This window comes from Acipenser ruthenus, chromosome 19, assembly GCF_902713425.1.
Source record: "Acipenser ruthenus chromosome 19, fAciRut3.2 maternal haplotype, whole genome shotgun sequence".
In the NCBI taxonomy this organism is placed as follows: Eukaryota; Metazoa; Chordata; class Actinopteri; order Acipenseriformes; family Acipenseridae; genus Acipenser; species Acipenser ruthenus.
In genome coordinates this window covers 28,818,003-28,831,663 of record NC_081207.1, presented here as the reverse complement: position 1 = coordinate 28,831,663, position 13,661 = coordinate 28,818,003, and the positions used below count along the sequence as shown (strand labels likewise).

At 39.1% G+C, this 13,661-nt stretch overlaps 1 protein-coding gene across 1 annotated transcript in view; it reads left to right on the top strand.

The window, feature by feature from the left end:
- The window catches only part of LOC117424187 (neural-cadherin-like), a 52,150-nt gene extending 46,760 nt beyond the window's left edge, over positions 1-5,390 (top strand). Inside the window, exons 30-33 of the mRNA XM_058992745.1 lie at positions 500-680; positions 1,203-1,447; positions 4,295-4,449; positions 4,750-5,390. Of these exons, the coding sequence (XP_058848728.1) occupies positions 500-680; positions 1,203-1,447; positions 4,295-4,449; positions 4,750-5,178 (1,010 nt within the window). The 3' untranslated portion in view covers positions 5,179-5,390. The remainder of the gene's footprint in view (positions 1-499; positions 681-1,202; positions 1,448-4,294; positions 4,450-4,749) is intronic.
- Positions 5,391-13,661: the final 8,271 nt, after the last annotated feature.

The following is a 13,661-nucleotide window of genomic DNA, read 5'->3' as shown; positions in this document are numbered from 1 at the left end:
AATCTAAAAGGATGACAGAAATGGGGAAGTAGCTTATTTTATTTTCAAGGAGAGGGTTTAACAGTAAAACAAATCAGTGTTTTCCTCTTTTAAATAATGAATACAATGTAAACCCATTAGGTAAACTAAAGCAAAAATAACTCCCCTGAACCTCCAACCATCCATCATTTAGTATTCAACTTGTAACAATTAACCTAGGGGAATAAAAAGCCAGCTCCTTACTGTAGGCTTTGCTTTGATTGTAAGAATAAAGAAGAATGTATGTGACACCCGATTGCATAGCAGTATTACCATTGACACCCGTTATTACACACAGATAGAAAATCTGGTGTTTTTAAACAAAGTCATAATAATTTTTTTTTAAACTGTGTCTTGTCTCTGTCCCCTACTAATGCTGAGGTATTAATGCGTGAAAATCTTAGTATAACATGCTAAACTATACAGGCCTGGCAGTAGCAGTTCATAATCATTGCGTCTGTCTGTTTTCTGGTCCCGTCAGGCTGTATGCGGGATCTCCGGCTGAATAACCGCTACGTGCCACTGGACTCCAAGAGGACGGAGCTGGCGTCCATCGTGAGCGCTCAGGGAGTCAGTTTGGGGTGCTCCTCTGACGCCTGTAAGAAGAACAAGTGCAGCCCCCCCTTCGTCTGTGTAGACCTCTGGAGGATGCACGACTGCAGGTAACGGACAGAGACACCTTCAAAAGCAACTGGCAAATGGGCTTGTTCCACCCCAGGAAATACAGCTGAGGATCTGCATGTCAGATGAAGAGCAAGGATACCTTCTGCAAATAAACCCAGTTAAATCTAGAGGGTCTAAACAATTTACCAAAATGACGCATCAATAACAGTGGACATTGCTCTTTGTAAACTCTTGCTGTAACTCCATTTGTATAACGGGTGAATTGGCTACCAAACATATGCTTTTCTCTTGACAGAGATAGCACTCCTGCAAACACAGGGTGTAACAGAGAGGAATGGCTGTTCTGGAAGGATGTGTGCTTCGTCATGTCATTGTTCTCTACCTCTTCCAGAAGAGCTTGTCTGCAGGATAGGCTTTTAGCCCGGAAGAACAGGAGAGAAGAGGTCTTGAACCCTTCACAGATGGGGATGAACAAGCCCCTTTGCCTAGTAGTGGGAGTGTTGTAGCAGAAAAGGTAAAGAAATACACCCAACCTGATGATGTTGTGTTGTTTATTTCAGATGCCCTACTGGCCATATACTGATGGAGAACTCCACTGGCAAATTCTGTGTCTTCACCCCGTGTGCCAACCGGCCATGCCACCATGGTACCTGCATCGCACAGTCCCCGTCGAAATTCAGCTGCCACTGCCCAGAGGGCTACACGGGCCGGCACTGTGAAATCACGCTGGCTATATACCACGATGATGTGGGGCTCAGTTTCAGCTCCATGTTCGCAATCTGCATTTGCTTCCTGGCGCTCCTAGGTAGCTATGGCAACTATATTTTGTACTACCTTTGGTGATTTTCTTTCTTTCTTTGTCATTTCCACTGTCACCCTTGTGGGCGTTTCATGATGTGTTCCTGTTGGCAAAACTCCTTTACAAACTGGACACTCCTGCTTCCTTTAATCCTTTGCCTTATCAGTTTATTGTCTGTATATTTATTGTGAAAAAGGCTGTCTATCTCTGTTGTTTATTGTGAAAGCACTGACTTGAACCAGGTTTGCATTACATAATGAGAGACACTGAATGCAGATTTCTTTTCACAGATAGGAAATGGGAGTTTTTAATTGATCAAAAATTAACTTCAGAGCAAGTTTTCTTCCTTCCCTCATTGTTTTCAAAAACAGTTTGCTGAAAAAAAAGAAAAAAAGTTTTGCTTTTATTTAACAAAATAAAGCTGTATTTATTTATCCTAATCTTCCAAACACTACACCCCCACACAGAAGCCTCGTTTGTAAAGACTCCTACATCCCACAGAAAATTCTAATACTGTTAAATATCCCATTTATCAACACGCACACATTGCCGGAAACATGCCTTACTGGGAGTTCATTGTTACATTTTGGCCCAAAGAAACAGTTTTAAAAAAAAAAATAATGAAAAAGAATTTCTGTTCCAACAGTTCAGCTTTTTCGTTGCTGCTTTTCCCCTAACGTTTGGCAGCTGCACAAACCAGAAGTAATCCTTCATTTTACAGTACATTCATGCTCGGAGAGATACATTTAAAATGTGTTCAAAGGTTAGAAACAGACAGATTGTCTGTGGATACATCCAGGGAATTTATTGTGGGCTGACTATTATTGTTCTCTCCATGTCAAGATAAAGACTAGACACAGAACTAATTCCCAACTGAAGGTGATATTCTTCTGAATGTGCTGCACTCTATTTCAGTTTTTGGGGGCTATTGCAGAGAGACTCTGTATTGAGTCCTAGGCATGTGCAACAATGGTTTATTGTCTTCCCCTGTAAGGTGTTACCCATTACCTTTGAATTTAAAGGAATCTTTATTTACAATATCAGTTGCCTTGTACCATGGGTTAAATTTTGGGAGAGAAACCAAGAAGAGCTAACATAAATATTGCAACTAATGGCTGGTAGTATTTTTGTAATTATAGTCAGTACACAGTCAAACAAGAGTCTAGCTGCCCACATTCTTAGCTTAAATTGCAGACTGGAGTAAAAGCTTTTAAATGAGGTATGAAAAATGGAAAATGGAAAGTCTTTTGTTGGTAAATAGATAGGATGCTTGCATTTTTATGTTACGTGGCATAATAGTCATGGAATAATAGCGCCATGTAATAATAGTCAATTTGTTCATGTAACAACACAGTAGTTATCATGTAAGAGCAGGGATCACTGGTAATTGCCCTAGTTACTACAATGTAATTACATGGCTATTCATGCTCAGTTATCTAAAGTGCCACCGGAAAGTGTATATATATATATATATATATATATATATATATATATATATATATACTGTACATCTATGAGGCATTAATAATGCAGCAAGGGTGAGAGGACAATTCCACTTTGCCTTTAAATACATTCTACTGTAAATAAAGTTTCACACAATAAATCTATACTATTTAACGAACAACCAGGTGTATAAATAAAGTTGCAGTGTCAATTGCAATATACTATCAGAATGCATTCACCAGTTTAAATCAAAGAACAAATCCGTGTGTCATTGCAGAGTAGTTTTTTTTTAAGATGGAGGCCTAATGTTTTGCTTTTTCTACACTAGGAGCCCTGTATACGTTGTATATAAAGATTTATATTTTTATTGGAGGTCATAGTCCTCTTTGTTGGATGTTACATTTTTGTGGGAATGAGGAAACAATTATTTCACTACATTATGTAATGCCTTACGCCAGTTCTAAGGATACATGATCACACTGTGTTGTGCCTGGAATCTTTTTTTAAATAAAAGAAAAGTCTGTCTCAAATCCCCTATCTGTCTCTCTCACTTATTTCCGATTTTCATCACTTTCTGTTTATCGCTCATCATTCTCAATGTTTGTTCCTTATTTGTGTGTATTCGTTGTCTGTCACACAACTGATTTCTGTATATGTTGTTTAAATGTACTGTATATAATGATTTATTTATTTATTTTTTTAAACTTTGCTGTAATTGATGACTTTAGAAACCAGCACGATGTGTTAGGTCTTTTGTAATAAGACAGGAATTCTCTGCACTTATTGTAAAGCATTTTTCATATATTGTTACATTTTAAAGCACTGTAAATGGTATTAGTGCAGTTACAGTGTGCATGGGGTATTCAAAAAGTCCTTCAAGTTCACAAATGTTTACCAATTTGCCACATAAAGTACTTGAGAGGGGATGTCACTGGCATGCCACATTGCCAGTGTGTTACACATAGATACACAGCTTTGTCTATAAAACACCACTCTGGGGTGGCTGATGAACATATTAAGTGGGTTTTATAACCTATAGCTATTGTTAACTTTAAGTATTGGGACAGCTGAATAAATGCGGAATGTTTTAATAAGCAAGCCATCTGTCAAGTGCAAATACTGCAAAATATAGCATTTTCAGGGACGCAGATTGGGAATGGAGCATTTCATGGCATTTAATTTGCTGAAAGGCGGGACAGGGTTCAACTTCATTTCATTAACCGAGATTTGGTGGTATTTCCATACATGTTTCATTAATGATAGTTCATATCGCAGTTCAGTCATGGAACGACAGAAACTGCAAAGAAGGTAAATCATTTGTTGTAAAAATGTTCTCTCCTTTACTGGCAGATCTTTGCTATGAGATTGTTTGATTCTCACCATTCCCCCCATTCCCATGTGCGTATACAGTGCTCCTATTGGGTATTTTTCTATGGACCCGCTGGAGGAGTTATAAAGGATTAAAAGAAGGTGTTTATCATGTGGCTGCGCACCATGACGGCTGGGAGGGCATCCATGAGAATGTGCTGAACTATGACGAGGAAGGGGGAGGGGAGCAAGACCAGGTAAGAAAGGTGGCTAGTCATTCAAAAGATTTAAAAAGCAGAATAATTAATTTAATTAGACCAATTAAATACACTCTTTAAGTATTATAAGCTTATTTGCCCAACAGATTAGAGGTCCCACCAAGATAATTTATATACCAAATATAATTAGAAGCCCGAATCAAAATAAATAATAAACAAACAAACATACACCTTTGATGCTTACCTCCTCTGTTAGTTCATTATTTCACCAGCTTTTGAACATCAGTCTGCTATTCTCTAAATTGAAAATGTTTTTTTTTATTGTGGTCCTTATTTCAGAATGCCTATGATATGACTGAACTGCAGAAGTCTCTCCATGCCAGCCCTGCGCAGTCCGCCTACGCCAAACATGGAGGGGCCCACCAGCATCACAACAATGCCCCCCTGCGGAGGGACGTCCCACCACCCAGGGGCCAGAATCGTGGTCTCTTCAACTCCTCCAGGAAGAGCCTGTCCTTCTCCAGCCAGGACCTGGCTCGCTACCTTTGTGACATCATCAGGGATGCAGACCAGCAGCAGGAGAGCCCGCCCTTCGACTCGCTGCAGGTCTACTCCACAGAGGGGGGCGGATCTCTGGCCGGGAGCCTCAGCTCATTCAGCTCCGCTGGCATGGAAGAGGATAAGGGCTATGACTATCTCAAGGAGTGGGGGCCCAGATTCGAGAAGCTCAAAGCACTGTACGAAAGAGCTGAGGTCAGCGATCTCTGAAGTCTTCACAGGGAAAGACCACAGCAGACAACATGCCGAAGGAACCTCAAAAGCAGATGAGGACAAAGAGTGGCTCAAAAGTAAATCTCCCAAGTACTGCAATTTATGAAAAGATCAGAGTTGGATCAATCCCAACAATGTTTCAGACAGACAACACAGTTCAGTTATATGTACAGTACTGTGCAAAAGTTTTAGGCAAGTGTGAAAAAATGCTGTAAAGTAAGAATGCTTTCAAAAATAGACATGTTAATAGATTATATTTATCAATTAACTAAATGCAAAGTGAGTGAACAGAAGAAAAATCTAAATCAAATCCATATTTGGTGTGACCACCCTTTGCCTTCAAAACAGCATCAATTCTTCTAGGTACACTTGCACAAAGTCAGGGATTTTGTAGGCATATAGTCAGGTGTATGATTAAACAATTATACCAAACAGGTGCTAATGATCATCAATTCAATATGTAGGTTGAAACACAATCATTAACTGAAACAGAAACAGCTGTGTAGGAGGAATAAAACTGGGTGAGGAACAGCCAAACTCAGCGAACAAGGTGAGGTTGCTGAAGACAGTTTACTGTCAAAAGTCATACACCATGGCAAGACTGAGCACAGCAACAAGACACAAGGTATTTATACTGCATCAGCAAGATCTTTCCCAGGCAGAAATTTCAAGGCAGACAGGGGTTTCCAGATGTGCTGTCCAAGCTCTTTTGAAGAAGCACAAAGAAACGGGCAACGTTGAGGACCGTAGACGCAGTGGTCGGCCAAGGAAACTTACTGCAGCAGATGAAAGACACATCATGCTTAGTTCCCTTCGCAATCGGAAGATGTCCAGCAGTGCCATCAGCTCAGAATTGGCAGAAAACAGTGGGACCCTGGTACACCCATCTACTGTCCGGAGAAGTCTGGTCAGAAGTGGCCCTCATGGAAAACTTGCGGCCAAAAAGCCATACCGCCGACGTGGAAACAAGGCCAAGCGACTCAACTATGCACGAAAACACAGGAACTGGGGTGCAGAAAAATGGCAGCAGGTGGTCTGGACTGATGAGTCCAAATTTGAAATATTTGGCTGTAGCAGAAGGCAGTTTGTTCGCCGAAGGGCTGGAGAGCGGTACACGAATGAGTGTCTGCAGGCAACAGTGAAGCATGGTGGAGGTTCCTTGCAAGTTTGGGGCTGCATTTCTGCAAATGGAGTTGGGGATTTGGTCAGAATTAATGGTCTCCTCAATGCTGTGAAGTACAGGCAGATACTTATCCATCATGCAATACCATCAGGGAGGCATCTGATTGGCCCCAAATTTATTCTGCAGCATGACAGCGACCCCAAACATACAGCGAAAGTCATTAAGAACTATCTTCAGCGTAAAGAAGAACAAGGAGTCCTGGAAGTGATGGTATGGCCCCCACAGAGCCCTGATCTCAACATCATCGAGTCTGTCTGGGATTACATGAAGAGAGAGAAGCAACTGAGGCTGACTAAATCCACAGAAGAACTGTGGTTAGTTCTCCAAGATGTTTGGGCCAACCTACCTGCCGAGTTCCTTCAAAAACTGTGTGCAAGTGTACCTAGAAGAATTGATGCTGTTTTGAAGGCAAAGGGTGGTCACACCAAATACTGATTTGATGTAGATTTTTCTTCTGTTCACTCACTTTGCATTTTGTTAATTTATAAATATAAGCTATTAACATGTCTATTTTTGAAAGCATTCTTACTTTACAGCATTTTTTCACACCTGCCTAAAACTTTTGCACAGTACTGTAAATCTATGAATAATTCAAGTACTTCTAAAAGTCCAGCAGTGGTATTAAACTTAATTGGCTCATATCATATGGAATGGCTGGAAACACAAAGACAAATTAACCGAACTGAAAATACTACATGATGACGATGCTGATGATATACTTCAGTTCATATGTAAATCTCCACATACTTGACAGAACTCTTTGAAAGTACCAGAGAGACAATACTTAAATATGTTCTCCTTAAAATATGGAAAGGGACTCACAGTATGTGCCTCATATATAACATATATGACAAATATGCTGTATGTACTATAGCTGTAATTTTCAAAACTCAATATATGGCATATTTGCATTTTACATACAAATTACAGGACAACTGTATATTGTTTTTCCACATGGGGAATGAATTGAAGATAACAATACAAGAAACGTAAGCTTACATGTCAACTCCCCTTTGTGTTAGAAATGTATATTCCATTAGAGAACAATGGCAGCAGAAACCAAATTACAGGAGGCACACAACACATGTCTGTCCAGGGAAAGCTTTTTGCCGAGGCAGTAAAAACACTAATTACATGGGGCTGTAGTATAGTAGCTGTGTATCCCAGTGTTTTATAAACTTTTACAAAAATACAATACACAATGATTTGAATTGCCCATACCAAATATTTTTCATAAATTATGTTATGCAAATAAACTTAGTTTGTATGCATACAATATATTTGAAATATAATTAAACAATATATAAATATATTTTAAAATACCCGCTGTTTTTTGTCTGCTGGGGCTTCCAGTATCTGGGATGTGTTGAACCCAATGGATTTAGTTTTCTGTACACATGTTGGCTTGGTGACAGCCTGTTCAACCGAGAGATATAACATAAAGGTATTTACACAGAAGGACCTGGGACATGCAAAGATCACACAACAGGTGACAGTAGTTAATACGCTTGCTGTCATCCTGTGTTAACCATTGCAGCGCCAATGGTTCCAAACCATTTTAAGCAGCTCTTTCAAATGTATATTCATAGTGAGATTAGTTTCAAAAGAAACTTGAATTGACCACAATTACATGCATTTTATAAACAATGAACCCTCTCCTCTGGTTACCAAAGGGACTGCCCGTGAGTGGTCTTAATGCTTTGTGTGGAGCTGGTCACAAGAAGCTAGTATACTGTTTATATTTGGCTACATTCAGTGTGTATATCAGCACAATGTTTTCTGAGTTTTGTGTGCCACCAGTGGTAAATCTAATTTCAGAAATCGATGATTTTACTACATGCTGTACAGTGAGCTTAGCTTTTGATGCAGAGGATATAAACTGCAAAACTCACAATATGTATTGACCTAAATTTGCACATTGCAGTAACAGTCTGTGAAGTATTACATGCTACCAATACAGCGTCAGTGAGTGAGTGCATCCAAGAAATTAGACCCTCTCAAAATGACCTTCTGCTAAACAAAAAGGAAATCTAGGGGTCGATTATTGGTATTTCTTTCTGTTCAAGAAGTGAATATTTGATGCCAGTTTGTTGCTGGCATTTGTTATTTTATATGTTCTTTACCCTGTTTATCTTGTCTTTGGAAATATACAGTAGTTTTTTTTTTTTTTTTTTTTTTGGTAAAATGTAAGTATTTTCAAATGTTATTTGTAAGTATTAAAAAACTTTTTTTTTGTTGGCTTCATACCTGTTCTTTGCATTTGATTACTAAAACTGTTCATAACCTGTTTTTTATCTTGCTATACATGACTTAATTTGTAACAGTATACATCCCGCTTCTCTGCTTGGTTTATATTAGCACTTAAAATTACATATTGGCATTCTCAATGATCCTCTCTGTTTTGAAATGTGATGTGCACAGACATTTGATGCCAACAGCTCTCTTTCAAGCTGGTGTTACTGAAAGTAGAGCAGAACCTCTAAACTAGTGCAGTTTCAAGTCATAATTTTCATTTTCAAGTAATAGCATATAAGGTTTCATACTTTTTGATCTACGATACCCAGATGCAATTAGTGTCAGTAGCGAGATGGGAAACAATATAAGCTAATAATCATCCACACATCTTGTATGAATTAGGATAACTGAGCACTTTATATGATCTTATTTAATGAAAGCCTGTATCGAATGGCCAAAAAAAAAAAAAAATCTTAAGAACACATGAATGAGAAATTCCCCTAAATTCTGAGGTCAATCAACCTCCAGCATGAACCTTTGTGAAGTCTGGAGGAGAGTGATGCTGACGTGCAAGATTGGTTTACAACTGAAACCATATTGAGAGCTGTGTTCAGATTAGGTGGGTAGTTTTTCGAGCTGTCATTGCATAAATCGAGACACATTATTGGGGAAAAAATGTAATCACAGGGTCAGAGAATGGCCTTCAGGGGTCAACATGATCACCCCCAGCTTGAGAAATAACATGCCAAGTCCTAAAGAGTAAATAGCTTCAAATGTAATGTTTATACATTTCCCTTACTCTAGTGTTTACAATAATCTTGAGTGCTTCTGCATTCTGTTGCTCCAGTATTGAGTTATTACATTCTTCTCTAAATCTGCCCTTACTTGGCTTTGTGAATCACGTGAATAGGATGAGGGAGGCTGTTTAGTTTTCACACTTACAGTAGGATTCTCCAGACAAGCTCAAAGCAGCTCAAATCTAGGTAAAGTCAGATTGAGATACAATACTTAGGGGTACATTTAATGATAGCGCAAAGTGATTTGCGGGTGCAAAACCCTATATTGCGACGTACGTAAAGAATGGTGTTCACCTGACGTTCTGCACCCGCCATCAAATTTGCACTTTGCCATCATTAATCCATTAAAATTATATTGAAATGTATTCAAATGAAGAAAACAGCATGGAATTAGTTGGTATCTGGATACTAAGCGGGTGCAAGCATTATAGTTTTTGCCAAAAACTTTACACCTTCTTACAAGGTGCAAACCATTGTAGAAGTGAGTAACTAAGAACTGTATAAAAGCCCACAACTGCAGGGACCTGTCATTGGCTTCAGGATGGCTGCCGTGGTACACTTCCTGATGCGGCAACACTTGGCTCATGTTGATAAGAGGCAGGAACACGTTCGGAGGAGAAGGGCAAAACGAAGAAGACCCTGCATATTCAATCCCAGGGTCACTTTGTTTGGGATGTCGGAGGTTACGGTGCTAAAGTGTTATCGTGTCACTCTGCAGGTCATCCTAGACCTAATAGCTGAATTGAGGGATGAGACACCAGAATCAAAGTGCTGTGTTCTCTGCACTGCTTAGCCTCTGGTTCCTTTCAGACCACAGTTGGAATGTCTGGAGGGATAGCCATGTCTTTTCCAGAGTGCTAGGCACATTTCTGGATGTCATGCTGAAAAGGGCAGGCCAATACATATCATTTCCTGAGGATACTAGCATAACTGACGTTGGCTGAGGCTTTTTCAAACAACTTTGTTTCATGCTGAGTGACCTCAGCCGTAAGGACTCTCAGCTCCTTCTCAGAAAACTTTTCTTTTCTGTGCACCAATAGGACTTTGCTGCCCTTCCTCTGAAATATATATATTTTTTGGTTTGTATTTTCGTGCTCCAGAAATGTTATACAGCACCTACTCTGTACTCGTAACTCCGTCACCTCTGGACTGCAAGCATGGTTGCCAGATTTCTGACAGATTAATACCGACGTCATTCTTCAAAACAAGCCCAAAAAAAGCCCAAAACAAGCACAACCCATGTTACAGTATGGGCGTTTATGCAAATTCCAACCCGCGACTCTCAAAAAAAAAAAAGAAGCCCAATCCCGCTTATTATAAGCAGACTTGACAACTCTGGCTGCAAGTGCGGGCGCTAAATAGACTGAGGCCCTTATTATCATAATTGCGGATCATTATTTGTGCGTGTTGAGTAATTTGCATTGCTCTTAGGCTTACATAGGGCGCAGTGCAAAATAAGTGCCTGTCCGCAATGCAATTTGAATTTTGCATCCGCAATTATTTGCACTGCACCTATACTTACATCATCCCTTAATTTGGGAGAAACGCAACCCAGAACTACACACGGAATGAATGCAAAAACCATAAAATTGTATGAGAAATGTAAAAATGCTATTAAAAACAGTGGTGCTGCTGCTTGTCTTTAACTCCCATTTGGTGTTTTCCCTCAAGGGCGATTTATTGACCTGCTAATTAGCATAAAAAACAATAGAAAAGGGCTTGTGATTGAGCATGTTTGCTGTTTTTTTTAAGTACCCGAGATCTCACATTTTCAGTATGAGCAAAACACATCAACAACCACAATAGTAAATCAAAGTCTTATTTATTCTGTCACAGAACACAAACATCAATTCAGACATAATGGACTGAACACAATCCTCTTAGACAGGTTTTTGCTAATTTCCTTGCTGTATATATAGAATATATTAATCTTTAAACCACGATGATCTTCTTGTTATTTCTTAAATCTTATTCCAACTACAATATCCGAGCTAGTGATTTGGGATCGTATTTTTTTTATATTACATTTGTAAAGCATCACTGATTTTCAATTTTCTTGGCTCCTGTGAGAATGTGTGGATGACTCACATGGCATTGACAGTCAAGTTATGGAAAAGAAGGCAAGACCTTCTTTACTCAACACCAGAAAATTCACTTGCATTAAACTGTTCCTACCCTTTGTTTTTCAATTAACACGGTTGCCAAGTATCTTATATATATATATATATATACAGTACAGTGCAGTATATATATATATATATATATATATATATATATATATATATATATATATATATATATATATATATATATATATCTTTTCACATATTTTGCAAATAATCTATTATGTCAAACAATTGAAACTGCTTTTTGTTGTTTTGCTTAACAAACTGGATAATAGACAACCATGCTTTTATTACTTTTGTAATAACAGTTATTTCAGGATAATATATATATATATATATATATTATCAACATCCAGCATCAAATGACAGTCCTGCCAAATATTAAGATTATTTTCAGGTATTATTATTCAGTACATTTTTGTTGCATTATCGTACTCTAATGCACTACAGTACATAACAGCTACACAAATATTCCAAAAAGCATATTCCTTTTGTTATGATATCATAACATGTATCCATAGGTGCTTGTCAGAGATCATTCAACACAGTTTATGTGCAGAATCTGACCAATTTAGCCAATGATCTTCTAAGAATGATCTCCGTGAACGCACCCATTGGCTAAATTGGTCAGATTCTGCACAGAATCTGCGCAGAATGATCTCCGTGAACACACCCATTGTGTCTTTAAGAAGAAAGGTATGGGAGATCACCACCTGAGCTCTTGTCAGCTGACAGCAGAAGATGAATGGGAGAAGATGATCTGTGGAGGCAGTAGTAGAAAGTCGTGCCAAACTTTGAAAATAAATACAGTATGTACCGCTCATTCCTAACAACAACTAAAAGAAAAGGAAAAAATATAATTGTTTTTGCTGGAGGACACAGGAAGACATTTACACATCCTGGCTGGCTGGCTATTGGAATATTATACCTACCCAGGATCCTGATAGGAATGAATGGAGTTATTATTATCATTGATCCTCTTCACAAACAGAACACTTGTGCAGTCCTCTCCAAATAAGATCCATAATCTGTTTACTAGAAGTTTTGCTCAGTTTTGATTGTTTAAATGAGCTTGGTGCCCCGTAATACCTTGTTCTGCCACATACTTTAAAACTAATTGAAAACACTGCTTTGGAGCACTTCTGAATTTAATGTTTTAACTATGGATAGTTTGCTTATCTTTGTTCCAGTTCGGCCAATTATGCGCCGCCCCCTAGGAACGGTCGGCAGCGATTTGAACCTGCGATCCAGGCTATAGGGTGCATCCTGCACTCCACGTGGAGTGCCTTTACTGGATGAGCCACTCAGGAGCCCCTTATTCTCTGTTTATTCTTAACATTTGTTGGATTTAATTGGTGCAAATGTCAAACCCCCACTCCTGGAGGATCAACACTCAGAACCTGTTAACAGAATCAAGATAACCCCGAGACAGAAAAAGACAAAAGCTAAGTAGAAACGAGTGTGCTTGAAGGTGACCACGACGAAAGCTGCTGAAGCCTCAAGCTGCTTCAGGTTTTAATGAAAGAGCACAGCCTCAAGCTGGCGAGTCTAGTGAGCTGTCAAGTTCTGTTTATGCAGTTTAACACGCACGGACGTCACAGTTCAGCATGTGCGCTCCTGAACAGATTACAAGGTCACTCTTGTGCTTGAGAGAACCCTATTTATGGTACATAATTTCACATTGCTTGTTATTCTAAAGGTTCTTAACATCCATCTATTTGTCCTGTGCCATGGGATTAAAATGGAATGTTTTATTTTATAAACAGTTAATATTTTTCCCATACTGCTGTGAAATGTTGCTTACAAATAAAAACGAACTGAATGACTGCCATTGCCACGACAAATTGTTTTCACATAACACCACGGTCTTAGGACAATGTTCCAACCCAATTGAGACATGGTGTTGCTGGCCATTGAAGGTGCGAGTAGTCTGTGTAATGCGACTCCAATGTATCCTTGAACAATGCTCAGCTATGCAGACATTGACATGTTCTTCCATGGGAATAAGTGGTCCAAGCCCATACGAAGTGATGGCAAGCCAGCCTCCAGCCTCTGTGGTCGTTGTTCCCTATTAGACTGGTCAGTAGTTTAGAACTTCTGCTATTTTATTTCTCAGCTACAGATTCTTCGACATGTTGA